Raw genomic sequence first — 24306 nt, 5'->3', positions numbered from 1 at the left:
AACATTCTTTTATTTATCTTGACAGTCTTTAATGTAACTCTCTAGACGAAATAGACCATAGCATTCCCAAAGAGACGCCTTTGCTCTTGCCATACTGTACTTTCATAGATGCAACAAGGGCGAAACCGGCCATCTGGCACTTCTGGCAAATGTCTGACGGCCCGATAGGTAATGCTCCCAGGGACGGGCTCCTGTTGCAGTGCATGTAACTGATTGTGATGTTTGATACAGTATGGTGAGCAATAATTTCTTATTGCTACAATAATTATGATTATTAGGTCTAAAAACCCAATAATGAATAAACGTGGCCTTTAAAGTTTTAAAGCAACACAATTGTTCTATAAAACAGTAGAAACTAAATAATGACACACATCTATATGATCTATTATTTTTATCATCTGCCATTACCGGATAAGAGTCAGTGTCCGCTCTTATACAACTTCAACCTCTCCTTGGTATGACCCACGTCTTCCTATTGCAGCTGCATCAGAAATCCGTTACTCTAGTCCCTACATCTGGCAGCAGGGTGGCTGCCAGGACTTGTAGTTTTACACTACATTTGTCTTAACAGCATGCTCAGCTGGGCACACACCCCGAGGCCGCTGCTGCTGATGTACCCTGGGGACAGGCGCTGGCACATCACTGAGAGAGCAGCCAGCCAACCATAGAGCGACAGCACGCAGGAGTAGCTGAGAGCCATAATTACAATGCTAGATATATATAGTCTGTGATTAGTTTACTTACGGACTCCTGATAGTCCCTGTGATTAATGGACCATCCAGAACATTCTCGTACAGATTGTAACCCTAAGATAGTTATACACATATAAAAGAATTCAGAATAAAGGAAACTTACTGAAGTATTTTATCATTTATGCTGTACTGTTTTGTATTATGTGTAATATTTCCTGACATAAGTATCATTATATCATTGTCCCAGGCTTGATCTAAGAGTATATGATTATCTTTTTGTACTGTATCGAAAAATATGTATGTAATTGGCGGGAAGGAAATTACTATGTACCGTGTGTATTATTTTAAGTTCATATATGTTGTTTGCTATGGTATGTGTCTGAATGATATCTATTGATGCATATGTCTAACACAAAGTACACTTGAGGGGTCATTCAGGTGCGGTCATTCCTGCGCATGCACAAAGTACCCATGTTCAGTCTGCTTGTGCGCAAATGGGTCCTGTGATGACAGCAGCAGGACAGCAGCAGGCTATCAGTGATTGACAGTCCGCTGCCTTTCAGGAAGTGGGGAGGGCCAGCAGCGGCCTTCGTTTGTGAGACATGACACTGCCGTTTAGGGGGTGGGAAGAGGTCAGGGATACCCGTTGTAGGACGGAGATTTCCTGGCCTCTGCAATGGGTGGCTTGCATAAGCCACCCAGTGGTGACTGAGGGGGAGATGTACTCAGCAGTAAAAAGAGTGGAGAAGTGAACTAGTGGAAAAGTTGCCCATGGCAACCAATCAGTTGCTCTGTATAATTTTATAGTATGCAAATTATAAATGTTACTTCAATGCTGATTGGTTGCCATAGGCAACTTCTCCACTGGCTCACTTCTCCACTCTTTTCACTGCTTAATACTGCTCCCCCACAGTAATCCGATGCTGTGTCGAAGAATGCAGCTCGGCTCACTACTGCAGCAGGAGGCGTCTGCTTGTAACAGATGCCTCCTGCTGCATAACCATACAGCGCTATCCCTGCTGCTTCCAAGGAAGTGAAAGCAATGCCATCCTCATCTGAATCAGGCCCTTAGAGCTTTAAAGAAATAGTATTTCACAGATAAATTGGAAACGGGTGTGTATTGCGTGACTGGCAGTCAGAAGACTGCCGGTCAGCATACCGACGCCAGCATCCCGGCAGCGGAATGGCGCGGGGGGGCCCTTGCCGCTCGGGGGAGGGGGGGCGGGGCCCTAGCCCCTTGCGGCTTGGTCACTCGTGGGTGTCCACGACAACCATAGAGTGGGAATAGAACCTGTGGCCAGTGCAGCAAGCCACCGAGCCCGCAAGGGGACTGTGTGCGCTCGCCCCGCTGCCAGCATACTGACAGCTGAGATGCTGATGTCTGTATACTGACAGCCGGCATCCCGACCGTCGCTAATACATACTGATTCCGATATAACAGAATTAGGACACCTTAATGTAGTTTTTGTAGTAAGTGAGGGTGGTATTATAAAGGGGATGATATTTAGAGGGAGCACTAAATTATAAATTGTTCTTTGCACAACTGTTCCTGCAAGTAATACATACATTTCTATCTCTTTCAGGTTGAAATATTTGACATTATTCTCAAAAATTTTGAGAAAATTACAAACCCGAAGGGAGAAGAGAAGAGCCCAATGTACTGACTTCTATTCATGAGTGCTTTAGAGTACGACACCTGCCCTCATATGCCCACCAGAACGCCTGCATTTCAGTCCCATGTCTCTTATCTCATTCTACACTGGATACAGTTGCAACAATAAATTGAATTATAGAAGACAGTGGTGCTGGGTTAAATTTCATATATTAGCACCAATTGTCCTATTGCATTTTGGAGCAATGTATTTTAAATGGGTTTAAAATAAAATAAATTACACTTAATTATTTTGAAGAATGGATGTGATATTGGCACATTGTGTGTGCTTGTTATTGTGTTATATTGTGTTATATGCGTAATATACACATTAAAATAAAAACCATTAAAAATGTGGTGCTGTTTGGGTTGGGTTACGTTAGATAAATAAAAGAACATGTGCTTACACAATCTAGGGGGTAATTCTGAGTTGATCGCAGCAACAAGTTTGTTAGTAATTGGGCAAAACCATGTGCACTGCAGGTGGGGCAGATATAACATTTGCAGAAAGAGTTAGATTTGGGTGGGTTCTTTCGTTTCTGTGCGGGGTAAATACTGGCTGCTTTATTTTTACACTGCTATTTAGATTTCATTTTGAATACACCCCACCCATATCGAACTCTCTCTGCACATGTTACATCTCCCCCCCCTGCAGTGCACATGGGGGGTAATTCCAAGTTGATCGCAGCAGGACATTTTTTAGCAGTTGGGCAAAACCATGTGCCCTGCAGGGGAGGCAGATTTAACATGTGCAGAGAGAGTTAGATTTGGGTGTGGTGTGTTCAATCTGCAATCTAAATTGCATTGTAAAAATAAAGCAGCCAGTATTTACCCCGCACAGAAACAAAATAACCCACCCAAATCTAACTCTCTCTGCACATGTTATATCTGCCTCCCCTGCAGTGCACACGGTTTTGCCCATCTGCTAAAAAATTTCCTGCTGCGATCAACTTGGAATTACCCCCATGGTTTTGCCCAACTGCTAACAAATTTGCTGCTGTGATCAACTCAGAATTAGGCCCCTAGCCCCTATTTTTGCAACAATATAAGCTGATGGTATATACTGCTGGGTGACTGCATTTTTGGGATGTAGTCCATAGGTCAACATTAATATTGTTGAAAACTATGATGTCAACATTGTTAAAATGTCGACATTGTCAAAATGTTAACAATACGGTTAAACTGTGGGAAGGGAGAGTTAGAGTTAGGCATGAGGGGAAGGTTAGGGAGGGAGGGGTAGGGATTGGGGGAAAATACTGACCAGAACCACTGCTCCTTAGACGTTTCACACTCACATAAGACCCAGAAATCACCGCTGGGTCACCATGGACAATACTGTATGTTGACATTTCATCAGTGTCTACGTGATAAATATCAACATGACCATGTCGACGTATCATACCACACCCGTATTTTTCCCCACAAACTGCTTGCAGTTATCAATTGTTTGCCCCATAGTAGTGACCTAGTTTGTTTTATGAACCATAGTAGTGCCCTAGTTAATATTATGCCCCATTGTAGTGCCCTAGTTTGTTTTATGAACCATAGTAGTACCCTAGTTAATATTATGCCCCATTGTAGTGTCCTAGTTTGTTTTATGAACCATTGCAGTTCCCTAGTTTACATAATGTCACACTGTAAGGCTGCCAGTACACATTGGGCTTAATTCAGAGCTGTTCGTAGATGTGCGAAAAAAAACACACATCTATGGTCAAAATCTTTGACATGCGGGGGGGATGCCCAGCACAGGGCAAGTCCGCCCAGCTTGCCGAATCCATCCTCCCCGCAGATGTGCAAAAGCATTGCACAGCAGCGATGCTTTTGCACCTGCCAAATAGTTTCTGCCTATGCAGCTTAGCTGCGGAGGCAGGTGGCTGCCTGCAATATTTTTGGCCACAGCGGCTGCGTGTGACGCCATGCAGCCGCCGCGGCCTGCCCCACAAACAGCCTGGACACACCTGCATTGTCCGGACTGTGCCCCAAAAATGCCGCTAACATGCCTCGCGACCGCCTCTGCCTGCCAATCAGGCAGAGGGGATCACACAAGTGAGGTGCCGTTGCATCTCACTGTGTGCGCACATGCAGTGCAGTTACGCTTGCGCACACAGCACAGGGCTTCAGTGTCCCCAGTTCAAATTATGTCACATAACAGTGTCCCTTGTTTATGCGGTGTCACATTATAGTGCCCTCCAGTTCATATTATGCCACATATAGTTCCCCATTTCCATCATATCATCCACTACACACTCCTCTCACTGAAAATGTAATGTCATATAATTAAGGCTGGACAATGGATTAGACCCAATTGCTTAGAAGGCAAATCTGGGAAATTTTATGCAACTTTATAGCCTGGGTCCAGGCCCCCTAAGCCTCTAGGCCCCACAGCAATGGCACCCCTTGCACCCACTATAGTTAGGCCCATGGCGTGCTTTAACTTAAACTAACTGGTCTTGAATTACAATATTGCTCTGTGAAGCAAACAATAATTCCTGAAAAAATATAAAAAATGTTCGTTCTTCTATAAGTAAGTGATAATTTCTAGTGCAAGCTCTCAAGTTATCCTTAACAGGCGAATAAAGAATGGGGAAAAAATACTTTTTGTAAAACAAAAAACTGCATACGAAATGGTATGTTACTGCATTTTCTAGAAAAACACTGAATGTACCATTTCATATGCAGATGCATACAGGGTCGCACACAGAATATAGGCATGCCGCATATCATTGTTTTGTGAATAAGATGCATTTTAATGGAAAAAGTTGCACATAAAGACACTCGGCGATACCAAGTCATACCACAGCATGGCATAACTAGAAGGGCTGTTTAACGTACAGGGAGGCTAGGTGTAGGGGATACATCTGCATACCTCCCAACATGACCCTCTCCAGGAGGGACACAATGCTCTGCTTCTGTACTTTTCTCTTAATTTAAGATTGCTGGCACCTGTGTTAAACAGGTTAATGGATAAGAAAGGTGTTTCACTACAGGTGAGGGCAATCAAAAGTTAAGAGGGAAGTCCAGGAGCAGAGCATTCTGTCCCTCCTGGAGAGGGTCATGTTGGGAGGTATGCATCTGTAGCATCTGTGTTTCATCATATCTGCATTTAAAGTTACATGCATAGCAAGACTCGCTCGTTTCTGCTCTCAGTCTTTTGCCTTTTTACCCACACAGTTACTCCATGCCATACTTACCGACATTCTCTGTCTCCTCTCCGGGAGAGGCCCGAAGGGGAGATGCTGCTGCAGGGAGGACGCAAAAGAGCTGTCTACTCTTCTGTGGTGGCGGGGGACTACCTGAAAAATCATGAGTCTCCTGTAGTTTTCCGGAAGAGTAAGCATGTATGCTCCATGCAATGCCAGTAGGATGGTCCAGGATACTCATGCATTGTGCTTTATCATATTAATTAAGTGAATATGAAGCAAAATTGGTACAAAACTATGTTGGAAGATGCATTCCACGGCTTAAACACAAATTTGAGTCTAGATATACAGTATTTATACTGCACGCCCATTTTCAGATCTCTCCAGAGATGTTCTATCGGATTCAAGTCTGGGCAAGGACATTCACAGAGTTGTCCTGAAGCCACTTTGATATCTTGGCTGTGCTTAGGGTCGTTGTCCTGCTGAAAGATGAACCGTCGTCCCAGTCTGAGGTCAAGAGCACTCTGGGGCAGGTTTTCATCCAGGATGTCTGTACAATGCTGTATTAACCTTTCCCTCTATCCTGACTAGTCTGCCAGTTTATGCCGCTGTAAAACTTCCCCACAGCATGATGCTGTCACTCCCATGCTTCACTGTAGAAATGGTATTGGCCTGGTGATGAGCGGTGCCAAAGAGTTCAATCTTTATCTCATCAGACCAGAGAATTTTGTTTCTCACGGTCTGAGAGCTCTTGAGGTGCATTTTGTCAAACTCCAGGCAGGCTGCCATGTGCTTTTTACTAAGGAGTGGCTTCTGTCTGGCCACTCTACCATACAGGCCTGATTGGTGGATGGCGGCAGAGATGGTTGTCCTTTTGGAAGGTTCTCCTCTCTCCACAGAGGAATGATGTAGCTCTGACAGAGTGACCATCGGGTTCTTGGTCACCTCCCTGACTAGGGCCCTTCTCCCTCAATCGCTCAGTTTAGATGGCCAGCCAACTCTAGGAAGAGTCCTGGTGGTTCCAAACTTCCATTTACAGATGATGGAGGCCACTGTGCTCATTGGGACCTTCAAAGCAGCAGATATTTCTTTTTCATCCACTAGGGGTCACTGGAGTACTCTTGGGATATGGACGGTGCGTAGCAAAGGAAGGCACATTTAAATATTTAAATGAGCAACCCTCCACTTCCCTCCTCCATACTCCCTGGACATACAGTGTTTTTATGTGCCTCAAGGAAGCACATCATGAGCTGAAAGCTCACGTTTGATTTTACTTTTTATCATTTTTGATTGATTTTACTTTTTATCATTTTTGATTGATTTTACAGACAATACCTTCCCCACTTACTAAAAAGTGTGGGTCCGGAATTGTACTGCCTCCAGCCGCTGCTGACACGTGGGCGCTTGCAGGAAAAGCACGGCCGTGTCAGCCAGGCAGCATGCGGTCCTTTCCCCACTTACAGAGAAGTGAGGGTCCAGGATTGAGCGGCCATCTCCTCCAGCTGAGTGGAGGAGATTTTAGAGGAGTCGTAATTTTTTTCACAGGCGCTTTCAGCGCTGCTGCCACAAGACGAAGGAGAGACTGCATCGTGCGGTTAGCTTCCACAGCTTCCGCAAGGTTAGTGTACTCCCCCAGTACTGCACGCTCCCAGACACACAGCAGGTGCTGGGAGCGTGGTCTTCTGCACTGGCCGCCCGCTCCATGCTCCCCGCTGGCCGCCGCTACAGACCCCGCGGGACGCCGCTACATACACCCTGCTGGCCGCCCGCTCCATGTTCCCCGCTGGCCGCCGCTACAGCACCCCGCTGGCCGCCGCTACCTAGACGCCCGTGCCTAACTGTCCGCCCGGTGCTCTGGCCGCACGTTGCAAGGGGGGATGATTATCTCAGCGGGAACACACTGATCACAGTGCACTCCCGCTGCCCGCTATTCAGCCCAGCCGCGGACAGACAGGCTGCCGCCGCTGGGCTTCTACCTCCGTCCCCCGCTGCTCTCCGGCTCCCCGGCTCTCCTCTGCTAGCTATGGTGAGGGAGAAGGGAACAGCACTACGGCTGCACAGGGAGATCGCAGGACACAAGGGGGAATGATTATACAGCAGCACGAGGTGCAATGTTATCAAGAATAGGCATATTATGTTAGAACTAAAATATGCATAGGGATTCACTATGGATATTGTAGTATAGGAGTATACTACATATGTATATAGGCGGTAATATGTAATGTATGCCTGATCTGTTGTAACTAATATTACTGTAAATTGAAAATGCTCAATATTGGTTATTTTTTCTTATACTTAAGATATGGTGAAAGCACATGGCACTAAGCACATGGCTGGACACCATTTTAACTCCATTTCCTGGTTCTTTATCCAGGAATTTCTTTCTGCTGTTCTACAACACTTCCCCACTAGAGGAGCAGGGGTGGTGTTAGGAATTTTCTGTCACAAGAAAGTGTGCAGCAATTCTTTTCTAGTTATGTGCACGTTACTTATCTAAGGGTCCACGTGCACAGTGGGAATACCAGTACGCATCCGGATATATATCCTAATCCTTTTTGAGCGGCTACATCTAACTGTTTATAACGTAGTCACAGGCTCATCTGGAGGGTTATATATTATCTGTGAGAGCGCTGCGGAATATGTCTGCGCTATTTAAGTAACTGATAATATATAATAAGAAAACAGTACCCATCAAGGGCGCATGCTAACATCGGCTGTGTGGTACAAAAAGATTCAATGCCAGACGCAAGGTTCTGAGTTTTTAATGCCACTAAGGAACCTAGTTCAGATGCAAGCGTTCCTATACGATAGAACGCAGCGAGCACCTGTGCGGGTGTGTGTGGGTTCATAGTTCTAATTCTATTATTAAGCCATTCAATATACCAGAGGCTATGACAGCATTTCTTGGTGTCAAAACTGTCTTGGTCCCGCCTGCACCTACACTTAATAACTAGTCAGAGTGGACATTCCACCTATGCTAAAGACAATGGTTATGCTGTAGTTGGGGTTTGGGTTACCGACATTATAGTCGCAGACGTAGTTAATAGCCAGTTCTGGCCTCAAATCAGTTTCGACGGCTTGTTACTTACATTGGTATATCGCCTGAGAATTTACGCATGTCTGCTATAGCTGTCAGCCATGTTAGTTCTCGTAGTCCGTCATCACTCTTTGTAGTGGACAGACGCTTTGCGTGGCCTTACACGAAAATGTGTTCTTTACTCCTAAATTAGAACGTTTTCAGTTCTTACGCTCCGGTGTGAGAGTCTATTTACAGCCATTGCCACACCAGTTCTTACAAGGAAAACTGCACCAGGGTTCAAATCTTTTTAACCTCAGTCTTTTCCAGTTGTTCTACAACACACGACACGTGCTCGAGAACGTGGTTTAACCGTCGTTCAGACAGAATGGCTGCTGCCAAGCCAATGGCATGGCAAGGTTTTTTAATTGTCTTGTTTCGTCTTTTGGGCAAGCAATTCTTCGGATGTCTCATTCGACATTATTACTGAAATCCACAGATCTGCGGTTACAGATCGGCGGTTACATAATTAGTGTTCAATCACACATAGAGTTCCATTGTCTACCACCTTTGTTGTGGTTTGTCAAGGCTACATCCAAGACTAGCCGGCCTGTGTCAGAAGACAAAAAGGCAGTTCTGTAGACCGCAATTCAGTGGCTCCTAGATTCAAGGTATTACAATTTTGTTTGTAGTACCGCACCCAGCCGACTGTTATATGCCAAAAGTGGCTCAATCAGTGGAATTCACGCGGTCAGTGATTGCAGGTTTACAACCATTGAAATCATATTCTCCCTAGAAGTCAAGAATGCGTTTTTGCGTATTCAAAATTTTGCCACTACATCTGGCATAATTAGACGTGGGCAGTCCATCATTCAAACTCTCCTGTTTGGTTTCTCATCAGCGCCTCGGGTTGTCACGGGGGTGATGTCTGGGATAAGTTATTCTCAGATCCCGGCTGGTGATAATGGTTCTGTGCTTTGATAACCTTCTCATCACAGCTCTAGTTCAACAAATATTACTAACATACAATGACCTAGTTCAACACGGTGGAATTGTCAGATTCAAGATATCACTTCTGAATTCGTCTCAATCACTTAAATTCCTAGAAATGATTCTCCATACGGTAGATCAAAGAAATTACCTACCAAAACATAAAGTACAGACAATTCGTGCTCAAGCACGCACAGTCTCGGTACATTTGTGCATTCGCCTCTTAGGCACAAGGGTGACGGCTTTCGAAGCGATTCAGTTCGGAAGGTTTCACTCACGTCCTTTTCAACTGGAGGTGCTCGCACAATGGTTGGGCTCGCATCTGCAGATTCACCACAGGGGGAGGTTGTCGCCACGGCCCAGAGTATCTCTAATCTGGTGGCTCAAAGTACACAATCTAACCGCACAATTCAGCGCCGGTCATTGGATAGTTCTAATGACGGACTCTAGACTCAGAGGTTGGGGAGCTGTAGTTCAAAATTATCAGCTCCAGAGTCTCTGTGCGGATCACAATAGATTGCTGTCTATAAATGTCCTGAAACTACGGGCAATTTACAATGCGCTCCGACAAGCAGTGCACATGCTTCGGTTTCAGTCTGTCCAGGTGCAGTCAGACAACGCGACGACGGTCGCATACAACAAACAAGGAGGAACGAGAAGCCGCATGGCAATGCGGAAAGTAGCTTGAATCCTCATTTGGCCCGAGCATCACCAAGTGATATTGTCGGCAGTGTTCATTCCGGCAGTGGGCAACTGGGAGGCCGATTATCTCAGTCGTCGGGATTTTCATCCAGGAGAATGGGCATTAAATCCAAAGGTGTTTCAAATGTTGGTCCAGAGGTGGGGTTACCCTCAAGTGGACCTGATGGCACAATCACCAAATGCCCAGTATGTGTCCAGAACGCCAGATCCAACGGCAGTGGCGGCGGATGCTCACAATCGCGTGGCTGTACAGCCTCGTGTATCTATTTCCACCGTTTCCACTCCTCCACTTGGTTGCTAAAACGGATCACAAGAAAGTCCGCCACAGTCATACTAGTAGCGCCTCATTGGTCTCTGAGAGCTTGGTTCTCGGATCTTCGCAGACTACTCGCAGGTCCAGCGTACCTCCTTCTTGCTACCGGTAGAGGCAATGGTAAGAAAACAGACTTTCCTCCCGTAGCCTCAGCAATCCATGCGTCCAATTCAGGACCAAACAACTTAACCATACCAGGGCCAGCAGCTACTACGTGCAGGTATGTGAGCGGGGCGGCCAGCTTCCGCTGCCGCCCCGAGGTGTTTGTCCGCTCCCCAAGTTAGCGCGGCGGCGTTTAACGGGGCGGCTATTGAGACCGCACTCTTAGGAAAATTTATACCAACCATGTTACGAGCTAGGAAGCCGGTTAGGGCAGCTCATTATTACAGAATATGGCGTGCCTATATAGGTTGGTGGGAAGCTCGGAAGTTTCCGACATCATCTTTCAAGTTATTCCGTCTTTTGTTGTTTCTACAGACGGGGTTAGATGGAGGACTGCGTTTATCTACACTAAAGGTGCAGGTATCTGCTTTGTCAATTTAATTTCAAAAACGTTTGGCTCTATTGCCGTCTGTACACACTTTTCTGCAAGGTGTCCTCAGAGTACAGCCTCCATTCATTCCACCTACAGCGCCATGGGACTTGAATCTGGTTTTAGATTTCTTACATATTTTGAACCCTTACAACAAGTGAATATTAAGTTTTCACTTGGAAAATTATTTTTCTTCTAGCCCTAGCTTTGGCAAGTCGGGTTTCAACTTTGGGTGCCTTGTCATGCAAGTCACCGTATTTAATGTTTCATGATGACAGAGCGGATCTTCGGACCAATCCCGCTTTCTTGCCAAAAATAGTGTCATCTTTTCACATCAATTAACCAATAGTAGTTCAATCAACCAATAGTAGGTCCTGTGTTAACAGGAAATAATGAAACTTTGGTTGTGGTACGCGCATTACGCGTTTATGTATCCCGAACGTCTACATTTCGTAAGACGAATACGTTGATGCGGCCAAGCTGGGTTGGCCAGCTTCTAAGCAGATCTTATTCATATAGATTAAACTGACCATACGTCAAGCTTACCTTCATGCTAGGTTACAGCTGTTTCCATTAGTAACAGCTCATTCCATACGTTCTGTGGGAACTTCATGGGCAGCTGGTCGTGGGACTTCTACGATGCAGTTTTGCCGTGCCCCTACATGGCCAGCAGTGCACACGTTGGTGCGCTTTTACAAGTTTGATACGTTGCGGCATCAGCTTATAGCTTTGGCCGCCTAGTGTTACAGGTGCCAAACAGCTCTCCCGCCCACGGGGGAAGCTTTGGTACGTCCCAAGAGTACTCCAGTGACCCCTAGTGGATGAAAAAGAAAATAGGATTTTGGTACTTACCAGGTAAATCCTTTTCTTTGAATCCATAGGGGGCACTGGACGCCCACCCAGAGCAGTTTTTACCTGGTTTGTGGTAAGTTCAGGGGATCTTATGGTAACACATTCTCACCGACTGGTTTAAACTTTCAAGTTCTATCGGTTATAGTGTCAACTGTTTAGTTGTCAGTAACGTTATGTGTCAACTTTATTGTTGTCAGTTATTTTATAATGTAAGTAATTCTCCATTGTTCACTTCTCTGTCGCTCCTATTCGGCTCAGTAAAAAACACTGAATGTCCAGGGAGTATGGAGGAGGGAAGTGGAGGGTTGCTCATTTAAATATTTTAATGTGCCTTCCTTTGCTACGCACCGTCCATATCCCAAGAGTACTCCAGTGCCCCCTATGGATTCAAAGAAAAGGATTTACCTGGTAAGTACCAAAATCCTATTTTTTCTGTACCCTTCCCCAGATTTGTGCCTTGAGACAATCCTGTCTAGGAGGTCTACAGACAATTCCTTTGCCTTCATGCTTGGTTTGTGCACAGACATGCACTGTCAAGTGTGGGACCTTATATAGACAGGTGTGTGCATTTCCAAGTCATGTCCTATCAACTGAATTTACCACAGGTGGACTCCAATTAAGTTGTAGGAACATCTCAAGGTTAATCAGTGGAAACAGAATGCACCTGAGCTCAATTTTGAGCTTGTCAAAGTCAGAAAAATATCACTATGCGCACTGCCATATTTGCACCTCATACATGTCCGCTCTGCGCATGCGTACACTCTCCCGTGCGTGCACAAACACGCAGTCCAGTGCACCCGCAGGCGCACGGTATGTGCATTTACGGTAGAGTTTATGTGTTCGTAGCGTGCGACTCAATCGTTACATATTTTCACTTTATAATGTATTTTGTAGATCATGGTCCCTTTGATAGATTCTGAAAGTTTAGTTAATGTAGCATGTTCATGGACAGAGAGATCCCTCTTTTTCTGATACAAAGGGTCAGACAGGGATTATACAGTGGTGTTTAGTATCCATCGGAAGAGTATTTAATTAGCAATATTCCGGTGTTGGTTGGAAGTAAATTAATCGCTCGTGCGAATAGTTATGGACATAAGAAGTTTATGTCCATTTACTATTATTTGCACTTACTTATCAATGCGGCGGGAAACCTAGTTTCCCACCCACCTGAGCAGTTGGAAGTAGTCACAGCCCACCTGTATGAATCAACCTATGACCTTTTGTTTTAGTGCGAAGACGAATTCCTGTGTCCAATGAACAATGAGATTGTAGGGACCATTGAATTGTATTGTGTGTGGGGCATAAATAGACAAGCCGATCACATCCAGCTCACTCTTCAACGGTTCTCATTGCTGATAATCGGGAGCTGGATGTCCAGAGGCGCATGCGATCGTTCCCCTTTGTGCGTAAGTTTTTCTCCGCAATCATATTGTTTTTCTTGTTATTGTGAGCCATATCTCTCTCTCTCTCTCTTCTCCTCTTTCTCTCTCGTACTCCCTTAAAACGTAATTGTATTGTATTGTATTTCCTGTGTAGTTATCTGGTTAGTTAGTCTGTTATATTGTAGTGTATGACTTGTATTGTATTAATTCTTTTGCAAGTATAACATTCATAATATATATATAAGGCGTTGGACCCTAAGCCCAGGTATCTGTGTATTTCTTATAGTGTTAAGTATTTTCAGAGCGTCGGTGACGCTCGAACAGCTTTTAAGATAATCAGGCTACACAAGGTTGCATCTACACTCTATCATTACACTAAGGTTTTACTGCATATTACATTGTTTATGGTTTAGATATAAAGGTTTAACATTGTGAGCGTCAGCGCCGCTGGTGATCTCCTCGTGGTCCCGAGCGTCCGCTACGCTATAGCGAATCATTACGTTAGTCGGCAGCCAATAGCGTGCCTGCCTGTGATCTCTTGGCCGTGAGCGAACGTGACGCTTGAGCGTCTCGACTACGGCTAAGCGATTGTTACGCAACGTGCGTACCCTTACGGTACTCCATACGTGAATAGCGTACAGTGTTCTTAGACCTCATAAAGGGTTTTATATAAGATAAATATTTAGCTTTATCAATTGGCGGCTCGTCCTGTCCTTCACATATCTCTGCTAGGTAATTTCAGCAGACATTATCCATCAGCAAAGGGCGGGAGATCATATTCTTCGCAGTGCTGACGGGATAAGCGTCTGCTTCGCTTAGTAAAGGGTGCTGAGGGAATCCGGAACCGGAGGTAAGAACAACACGCTAGTGTCTTTTAAAACTGTTTATTTCTATCTTGCGTACGCACACACGCATATCTGCATTTCTTTTTCGTGTATTTTCATATATCACTCTCCTGTTTGCCATTTTATAAATTGATAAAACGTGTTAAGAGAGATTTGTCGCTATTTCATAGTTAAAGTGTAAAAGTAATGCATTAAAGGGATAAAGTGTAAAGCACACATGCAGCTCTACCTAAAGGTACAAGGAGAGATTGGTGTGGGGTTCAGTAGAGGATCGAGGATCATCTACATTGATAAACGTGTACATTGTGTTACGGTGGACATTGGTTTTGTGTACACGTGTCTCTAACAAAGGGCTGAGACTCGCGTACGCAAAGGCCGACGCACGCAGCGTAAATTACGCAACGGAGCGTCTGGGTACGCCCACGTAACTCAAGTCACACGATAGTGTTCATTTTACAGGCGATAAGTAGCGCAACAGGCGATAAGTAGCGCAACAGGCGATAAATAGCGCAAAACGCGATAAATAGCGCAAATCTATTTTAATATCCGAAAATTAAATTAACAGATCCTTCTCCAAATTCACAACACATCTGGTCTAAAGAAAAAAAAAATTCTGCGCAGAAATAGAAATAGAAACAAAAGTGTATATGTGGTGAGTGAGTGTTTGTTTTTACAATTTTGGGGATTGAACCACAGAAATCATCGAGTTCTCGTGAAGGTACATACGTGTAAGTGACACACGTGGTGGCTAGGGAGGCATCTCTGGTTAAACATAAAATTTGAGCATTAGAGTATAGCAGACCAGGAGGTCATACCAGGAGGTATAGCAGACCAGGAGGTCGTGTAACAGACCAGGAGGTCTAGGTACAAAGAAGTCCGCTATAGAGACAAGGCACAACACCAAGAAGGGTTGGTGCAACACCCATATAGGCCATAAAGCTCAGGCTGAAGGAATTCGCAGCTGCTGAATGTCGATTCCACTGGTCGCTCCGTACATAAGATTAGTTGCTTATGTACTGAACGATTGTACCGCACGTAATTGTGTGCATTAGTTAGTCTGACCAGTACCATTTGTGTACGAACCCGGTCATAAACACTATTTGTACATTCTAACGTGATTTGTGTAATTTTTTATTTTTTCAAAAAGGGAAGTTCGCTGGTCACTCAGGAATTATCCGACAACCCCACCTTTACTGGAAAGGGTTAATGCTCTTCGGATCACACACACATGTTCCAGTAAACGAAGGTTAATAGGGGCCCTGGGTCGAGTACGCCAGCACTATATCAGTGTGTGGGCATATTGGTCGGCGTGGGCGAGTGAGTGAGGTGCTCGGTAAACTTCACCGTCAACCTATCTTTGAATATTTTGTTTTTTTGTAAGGGTTCGCTGAAGACCCTGATATAAAGGTCAGAGGTAGAGCAAGCAACACCTGCAAATTATGGGGGCCAGTTGTTCAGGAAGGGGGCGATCAACCTCGGTTCGGGTTGATTCTGTAAACCGACCAGTCGGGTCGGCAAGGTATGTAATGTGTGAAAAATACGGAAGACACACAGAAACTTTTTGTGACGAATGGACACGAATGACTGTGGGGGATAAAGCACCATTTCCTGGGATAGGTAGTTTTGACTCAGAGGTATTGCATAATTTAAGGCGAAGGATCTGTCTCATAAAATCCTGGAAACAACGAGTTAAACATTATGATTGTTTGCAGTTATGGCAACAGGAAAGTGAAATGCAAAGAAATTTAACTTACATACCTGACTTTCATCTTGAGAGGAGAGACATGGCAATGGAGAGGATTATGGTTGCGGAGAAAGGCACAATGTTGTACGATAAAAATGCACTTAGTAACTATATTAAGAATGAAAGTAACAAATGTAGTAAGGTTTATAAAAATGAAAGTGTTAAATGTACAACTACTAACCCATGCAAGTCGCACCCCATGTTAAACTTTCCTCAGGATCACCAACAAGAAAGTGAGCCCAGCACGATGTCGGCACCTTTTCCAGCAGCCATCACACAAGACATCCAGGTGGACGCGACCAAATCGGTAAAGACTGTAATCAAACCCCCTAACGGAGGGTCAGGTGAGGTCGTGTCCACAGGTACGTATGGTGTTATACATCACGCACAAACAAATGTACCTCATATCGTAGAATCAATTCAGAATGACGTCATTGGACTTAATCCTGTCAGGGTAATTGCAGTACCAAATGGGAAAACTGACACTTCAGGAGTCACTCCTGTCAGGAACATCGCCATGTACTGCCCCTTTTCCCGAACAGAATTGAGAACAATTTCGTCTGAATTCCCTGACCCCAGGGAATACTTAGTTGCTTGTCAAAAGTATATTAGAGAGCTAGGAAATACTGCAGAGCCAAATAACAAAGATTGGAGGACAGTTTTGAGGGCATGCTTACCCCCCGATGTTGATTCATTAAAGTTTATCGCTGATTGCAAGTTAGATGAGGAAGTACCACTAACAGACAAGTATAACCAAGATAATGTAAAAAGAATAAATCTACAGTTAGGAGTATATTTTCCTGCAGTAGTAAAGTGGAATAAAATCTTTACAATAAGACAAAAAGAAAGTGAATCCACACCAGAGTATTTTCATCGGGCTCTGCAGGATATGGCTAGGTACACTGGTATAGATGACATTGAAACTAATGTACACCACAGAGAGGTAGCTGTGTCCGTATTAATGGACAGCTTAAAAGACACACTAAAAATCAGGGTACAAACCTCTCTACCTCACTGGAGAGGTATCTCGGTGGCTGCATTAAGAGAGTCCGCTATCGAGCATGACCGCAATATCCAAAGAACCAGGGAAGCGCAGGGAGAGCGGTTGATGGTAATGAGCATCCAAGCACTAGAGGAGGCATCAAGTCGACCGAAACCCCAGGCCCCTAGCACATGGAGGAAGCCAAGGATTTGTTATCTTTGTAGAAGAGAAGGGCATTATGCCGGCAACTGTAACAGCCCACATAAAGTCAGACCCCCTAGACAGAGAAATGAGCAAAATTATAACACACCAAATTATAATCAGGGATCATATAGGAAGAATTTTGGGCCACACCCATAATATATAGTCCGGAAAGGTGATCATTAGGACTGATGGTAAGCCTGAGGTAACGGTTAATAAATTGGGAGGTCATTCCCTGAAGACACAGGAATGACCAGGTGAAACGTTGTATATGTATCTGTGAAATGTTTCTTTTTCTCTCCCCATCCCTGACGATTATTGGTAGGACTCAAACATTGCATATCTGCTTGGTCTTTGCAGAAGTCTACCAAACCCCAGCATGACCTATCCGCATCAATGTATCCTGGCCAGATACAGAGGGTGGAGTATGGAGGTGCTGGTGGGAGGGACTGCGCAAGGAAACCATGGGACATGTAGATATGACAGCCTGATGATGATCTGACAATGTTTTAAAAATGTTTGAAAAATGTTTTTTTTTCCTGTTGTTGTTTATTGTTGATTTATGTGATATATACATATGTGAACGGTTCTCTCTCTCTTGTTGTTTTTTTCCTCTCCCTCTTCTCACTCATGTTTTCATGTTTTAAAAATGGTATGTCACACATCAGTTAGACAAATGGTAATGCAAGATTTTTGCTCCTTACAGAAAGATCGCTGGTTTGGAAGGAATATTGCATCACCGGAATGTTCGTTTGGAAGACTGAGAGACAGCACCTTTGAGATGACAGCAGAACAAGAAGAACGACAAGACTAGAGAACTAATTATCGTAGCAAGTTTCTCTCCCCCTCAAACTGTTTTTCTGTACCCCCATTACAAATTTCTTCTTTTCTCCTCCTGTAAGATGGACTTGCCCCAAGAGACTGTGATATGGATTTTCCTGTTGACCATGATGTTGACCAGAGCAGTCTGTTCCGGCGAGAGTACCATGGAGGTCGAGAAAGGATCCAGAAAGGTTCTGATGACTGAGACGGAGGTGTAAATTTCCAATAGCAACACAACCACCAAGCAAAGGCGAGTACCGGAAACGATCTAGCAGCCATGTTATTTGTAAACATTGTGAAGGATTGTTAGCTGAAAAGAGAACTGTATCTGTAGGCTCTGTGACAACGTAGTTGAGGATGGGTGCATTAAGAAATGCCAATCCAGTTTTAATATCCACATGGACCGGCATCCATTGAGTGACTATCACTCCTTAGTGGGTAGTGTGTTAAATCAAACAGATTGTTGGGTATGCTCTCAAGTACCTCAAGGTCATAGCAAATCAGGACTAGTACCATTTCCTTTAACGATAGGGGAGGTACTTGAGCTAAAGGGTGGGAGACCGGTGAACAGGAGGTTTAATATCTCCAGTCCTCCTAGTTTGAAGCTCCACCAATATCATGTGGATAGATCCCTAATATGTTTTAACATTTCCAATCCCCGAAAGCCGGGAAATTGGGAAGTGTCATGGAGTAACCAAACCATGACCTTTTCATATAGAGTAGATAGAATGCCGACAGATACAGAGCTTATACGCCACATAGCCGGTAAGGAAAAATCTTTCCGATATAGGTATACCCTAGGAAATAGGATCATGAGAGTTGGAGAGGTATCACCAGGATACTGTGCACATATCGTACAAACTGATACGTGTACTAGACAGATGGGAGAATTAGGGTTAGGAGATTTCACATGGAAGATGTGTAATATGGTTATGTCCTACTCCGTCCCATATGTTCTCCCCGATGATGCATATTTCATATGCGGGAGGAAGGCGTATAAGTGGCTTGCCCCAAACTCTGAAGGATTGTGTTATATTGGAAAAGTACTGCCTGAGGTAATGACTGTATCACATGCCAAAATGAAAGATATACACCGTGTTGCCCAAGCTCCTTATACTCACACTCATTACGAGCACGTAGTTAAACGGCACCTGATAGAAAGAACAGAGCATCCGGCCTCTGACATGATCCATGAATCCACCGGGATTCAGGTCCTACTCGCGTTAGACATCACTCGCACCGCCAGAGGAGTGTTGAATTATAAATACATATCTGCGCTCGCAAATTTATTAGACAATATCACAGAAATGTATGATGACACGTTTAGGTATACTGGAAGAGAACTTCAAGCTTATAAAACAGAACTGGTTCAGCATAGAATGGTTCTTAATTATCTCACAGCAGTAACAGGTGGATATTGTGTCACACTGGCAACGCAGTACGGCGTGAAATGCTGCACATATATAACGAATAGTACCGAGGATCCGGTCGAGGTCATAGACCAAAAGATGGATGACATTCTCCAATTAAAGTGGGAATTTCGCAGGAGACACAATCTCACTCTTGCTGCTGTAGGTAATAAGCTGACTGGTTGGGTGTCATGGTTGAACCCGCGAAATTGGTTCTCTGGTTTAGGAGAATGGGCTCAAGGAGTCATAATGGATGTTGGGAAGTTCCTCCTATGTATCTTAGGTGTTGTCATATCGATTGGCTTGATATTTAGATGCGGTCAGGCTTTAACGAAGTGTAAACGAAGTACTAGGGTGATGAGTTTAAGGAGTGAGGAAATTATAATTCCAATGGATTTGATTTATGACCCAAATGTAGAAACAATGATGTGATGAAAATGCGATTTCTACGGTCCGTTTCTTTCACCTGTTTTTCTGGTTTTTCCAAGGTAAAAAGACCCACTTTTGACGAGGAATTTGATGATCCTGTATACAGACAACTGATGGATTAAAGAAGAAGTTTTGACAACCTTATACACAGATATTTGATGAACTATGCCATAGACCCCCAGTTTCCCTAGAAATTTTAAAATTACGCTAGCCCAACACTTTTGTAAGCCTATGGACATTGACAAAGCTTTTTGCCCACACGCCTTTTGGCAAAAGCACAAAGAAGACTGCATTCAACAGACACCGAACAAGACTTCAACCGACAAAATGTTCATTAACCTGACATAGAATACCACTGCATTTACCGTAATTATGTCTTTTCTTCATCTCTACAACCTTCAGGTAATGACACACATAGTCGATAGGGAATACAGGCACAGATATCAGCAATCACATATTCCCCCATTCATGTATCATCAACTAAAATGTGCTCCCCCATTTTTGTTGCAACCAAAATCCGAAAAGAGCTCGGTAAAGTTTGACAGCCCATCCACAGACCCGTACCGCGGGATAAGAAGGAATTCAAATGTATACTTCGCAATACCTCGAAGCTTGATTTAAAACACGTACGGCACGATGATACATGACCCCCAAACACGGATTCATACACACATGCTTCTGCTATCTCACTAGGTCATACCCTTTTTCCTACCTTCTCCTCTCCTCCCCTACCCAACCATGGAAATGTATTTACACTTGACATATATTTTTCTCTTTTTGAAATGTTTTAGGAAGTGGCAGTTATTGTTGACTGCCAAAGGATGGACTGTCAAAGTCAGAAAAATATCACTATGCACACTGCCATATTTGCACCTCATACATGTCCGCTCTGCGCATGCGTACACTCTCCCGTGCGTGCGCATACACGCAGTCGCGTGCACCCGCAGGCGCACGGTATGTGCATTTACGGTAGAGTTTATGTGTTCGTAGCGTGCGACTCAATCGTTACATATTTTCACTTTATAATGTATTTTGTAGATCATGGTCCCTTTGATAGATTCTGAAAGTTTAGTTAATGTAGCATGTTCATGGACAGAGAGATCCCTCTTTTTCTGATACAAAGGGTCAGACAGGGATTATACAGTGGTGTTTAGTATCCATCGGAAGAGTATTTAATTAGCAATATTCCGGTGTTGGTTGGAAGTAAATTAATCGCTCGTGCGAATAGTTATGGACATAAGAAGTTTATGTCCATTTACTATTATTTGCACTTACTTATCAATGCGGCGGGAAACCTAGTTTCCCACCCACCTGAGCAGTTGGAAGTAGTCACAGCCCACCTGTATAAATCAACCTATGACCTTTTGTTTTAGTGCGAAGACGAATTCCTGTGTCCAATGAACAATGAGATTGTAGGGACCATTGAATTGTATTGTGTGTGGGGCATAAATAGACAAGCCGATCACATCCAGCTCACTCTTCAACGGTTCTCATTGCTGATAATCGGGAGCTGGATGTCCAGAGGCGCATGCGATCGTTCCCCTTTGTGCGTAAGTTTTTCTCCGCAATCATATTGTTTTTCTTGTTATTGTGAGCCATATCTCTCTCTCTCTCTCTTCTCCTCTTTCTCTCTCGTACTCCCTTAAAACGTAATTGTATTGTATTGTATTTCCTGTGTAGTTATCTGGTTAGTTAGTCTATGTTATATTGTAGTGTATGACTTGTATTGTATTAATTCTTTTGCAAGTATAACATTCATAATATATATATAAGGCGTTGGACCCTAAGCCCAGGTATCTGTGTATTTCTTATAGTGTTAAGTATTTTCAGAGCGTCGGTGACGCTCGAACAGCTTTTAAGATAATCAGGCTACACAAGGTTGCATCTACACTCTATCATTACACTAAGGTTTTACTGCATATTACATTGTTTATGGTTTAGATATAAAGGTTTAACATTGTGAGCGTCAGCGCCGCTGGTGATCTCCTCGTGGTCCCGAGCGTCCGCTACGCTATAGCGAATCATTACGTTAGTCGGCAGCCAATAGCGTGCCTGCCTGTGATCTCTTGGCCGTGAGCGAACGTGACGCTTGAGCGTCTCGACTACGGCTAAGCGATTGTTACGCAACGTGCGTACCCTTACGGTACTCCATACGTGAATAGCGTACAGTGTTCTTAGACCTCATAAAGGGTTTTATATAAGATAAATATTTAGCTTTATCAAGCTTCATGGCAAAGGCTGTGAATACTTATGTACATGTGATTTGATTAGGTTTTCTTTTTATACATTTTCAAAAATCACAAAGTTTTTCACGTTGTCATTATGGGGTATTGTGTAGAATTTTGAGAGAAAAAGTGACTTTATTACATTTTGGAATAAGGATGTAAAAAGCCATGGTCGCTGTATCATAGAGCACTCTGGAGCAGGTTTTCATCCAGGATGTCTCTGTGCAATGCTGTATTAACCTTTCCCTCTATCTTGACTAGTCTCCCAGTTCATGCCTCTGTAAAACATCCCCACAGCATGATGCTGCCACCACCATGCTTCACTATAGGGATGGTATTGGCCTGGTGGTGAGCGGTGCCTGGTTTCCTCCAAACATGACGCCTGGCATTCACACCAAAGAGTTCAATCTTTGTCTCATCAGACCAGAGAATTTTGTTTCTCATGGTCTGAGAGTCCTTCAGGTGCATTTTGGCAAACTCCAGGCGACTTCCATGTGCTTTTTACTAAGGAGTGGCTTCCATCTGGCCACTCTACCATACAGGCCTGATTGGTATATTGCTGCAGCAATGGATGTCCTTCTGAAAGGTTCTCCTCTCCACAGAGGAATGCTGTAGCTTTGACAGAGTGACCATCGAGTTCTTTGTCACCTCCCTGACTAGGGCCCTTCTCCCCCGATTACTCAGTTTAGACGGCCAGCCAGCTCTAGGAAGAGTCCTGGTGGTTCCGAACTTCTTCCATTTCTGGATGATGGAGGCCACTGTGCTTATTGGGACCTTCAAAGCAGCAGATATTTTTCTGTACCCTTCCCCACATTTGTGCCTCGAGACAATCCTGTCTAGGAGGTCTACAGACAATTCCTTTGCCTTCATGCTTGGTTTGTGCACAGACATGCACTGTATAGACAGGTGTGTGCCTTTCCAAATCATGTCCAATCAACTGAATTTACCACAGGTGGTGTCCAATTAAGCTGTAGGTACATCTCAAGGATGATCAGTGGAAGCAGAATGCACATGAGCTCAGTATTGAGCTTCATGGCGAAGGCTGTGAATACTTATGTACATATGAATTCTTAGTTTTTTATTTTTAATATTGTGTGTAGAATTTTGAGGGGAAAAAATTAATTTATTCCAGTTTGGAATAAGGCTGTAACATAACAAAATGTGGAAAAATTGAAGCGCTGCAAATACTTTCTGGATGCACTGTAGAACACCATATACACATCATGCCAGGTAGAGACCCTGATATACATTATGCCAGGTAGAGACCCTGATATACATTACGTCAGGTAGAGCCACTGGCATACGGTACAGCCCCTGATGCACATTATGTCAGGTGTGTATGTGAGATAGAGAGAGGTGTCTGAACCCCCCTCCCCCCACAGCAGACAACTTTACCTTATGATTAAACCGTGACGGGCAGAGCATGTACACACAACCTGCAGTGCTACCCGGCTACTGCTCTATGCAGCTACTGTTACTTGCATGGACACACAGGGTGGTGCAGCGGTCCTGCGGGTGTTGCCGGTGGCCCTACGCCTACAGTACACATGCACTGTGTGCCAGGCACTGTTGGCACACACATAGTTACAGCCCTGACTAGAAGCATGTATCGGAAGCTTCAAGTGGCAATATCGGCACTGGAGAAGCCCATCAGAGTGACTTTCATTTTAGCAATACATGTTTTCAAGCACCTCCATTGGTACCTATGGTGGTGCTGATAAGCATGTCTGCTTTATCATCTGAAGGCAGAGAATGCAGGTAATCCCTTTTGTACATAACGAGAAACAGGGATTTTCTTGACATTTCCATTTTTGACCCTTATCTCCTCTACATACAGTACATGTACCCCAACAGCTATGTTGTCTCAGAAAGTAACAATTTGGGGCAGGTACACAAATGTGGTAAAAAAAAGAGCCTAGATATCCACATCCAAACCAACACTGAGGGGAGTTGTACTAAATATTATCTCTCTGTTGTCTTGGTGGCACTAAAGTCCACACTTTGACTCTATCTTACCCTTAGGGACCAGGGGCCTGATTCAGATGTGGTTGGAGTTGCGTTTCGCTGCTTACATGAAACAGCAGTGATGACACTAGTATGTTAATGCAGCAGGTGGCATCACACCTCCTGCTTGCAATAGTGATCACGCAGAGGTGGTCACGTGGCGGGGAGGGGGGGACGGGATGGGATGGCAATGCTCCGTTTCCAGGGAGGAGACAGAGCGCTGCGGGGGCGGTGCGGCACGGACGTTGGGCGGTGCGGCGTGAACGGGGGCGTGTCATGGGCGTGACATCACACAGCCGCCGCAATAGGTAAGAAGGCGCCGGGTCTCCTGCGGGTGCAGCTAATCTGCGCCGGCAGGAGGCATCAAGATTTTTT

At 44.4% G+C, this 24306-nt stretch overlaps 1 protein-coding gene across 1 annotated transcript in view; it reads left to right on the top strand.

Moving 5' to 3' along the window:
* PSME2 (proteasome activator subunit 2) overlaps positions 1-2698 on the top strand; it is a 32372-nt gene extending 29674 nt beyond the window's left edge. The window contains exon 11 of the mRNA XM_063913641.1: positions 2276-2698. Coding sequence (XP_063769711.1) covers positions 2276-2356 — 81 coding nt within the window. The 3' untranslated portion in view covers positions 2357-2698. The remainder of the gene's footprint in view (positions 1-2275) is intronic.
* The last annotated feature ends 21608 nt before the right edge of the window (positions 2699-24306 follow it).

Source organism: Pseudophryne corroboree, chromosome 1, assembly GCF_028390025.1.
Source record: "Pseudophryne corroboree isolate aPseCor3 chromosome 1, aPseCor3.hap2, whole genome shotgun sequence".
NCBI lineage: Eukaryota > Metazoa > Chordata > Amphibia > Anura > Myobatrachidae > Pseudophryne > Pseudophryne corroboree.
Note: the sequence above shows the minus strand (reverse complement) of the source record. Positions and strands in the feature narration are given on the sequence as shown.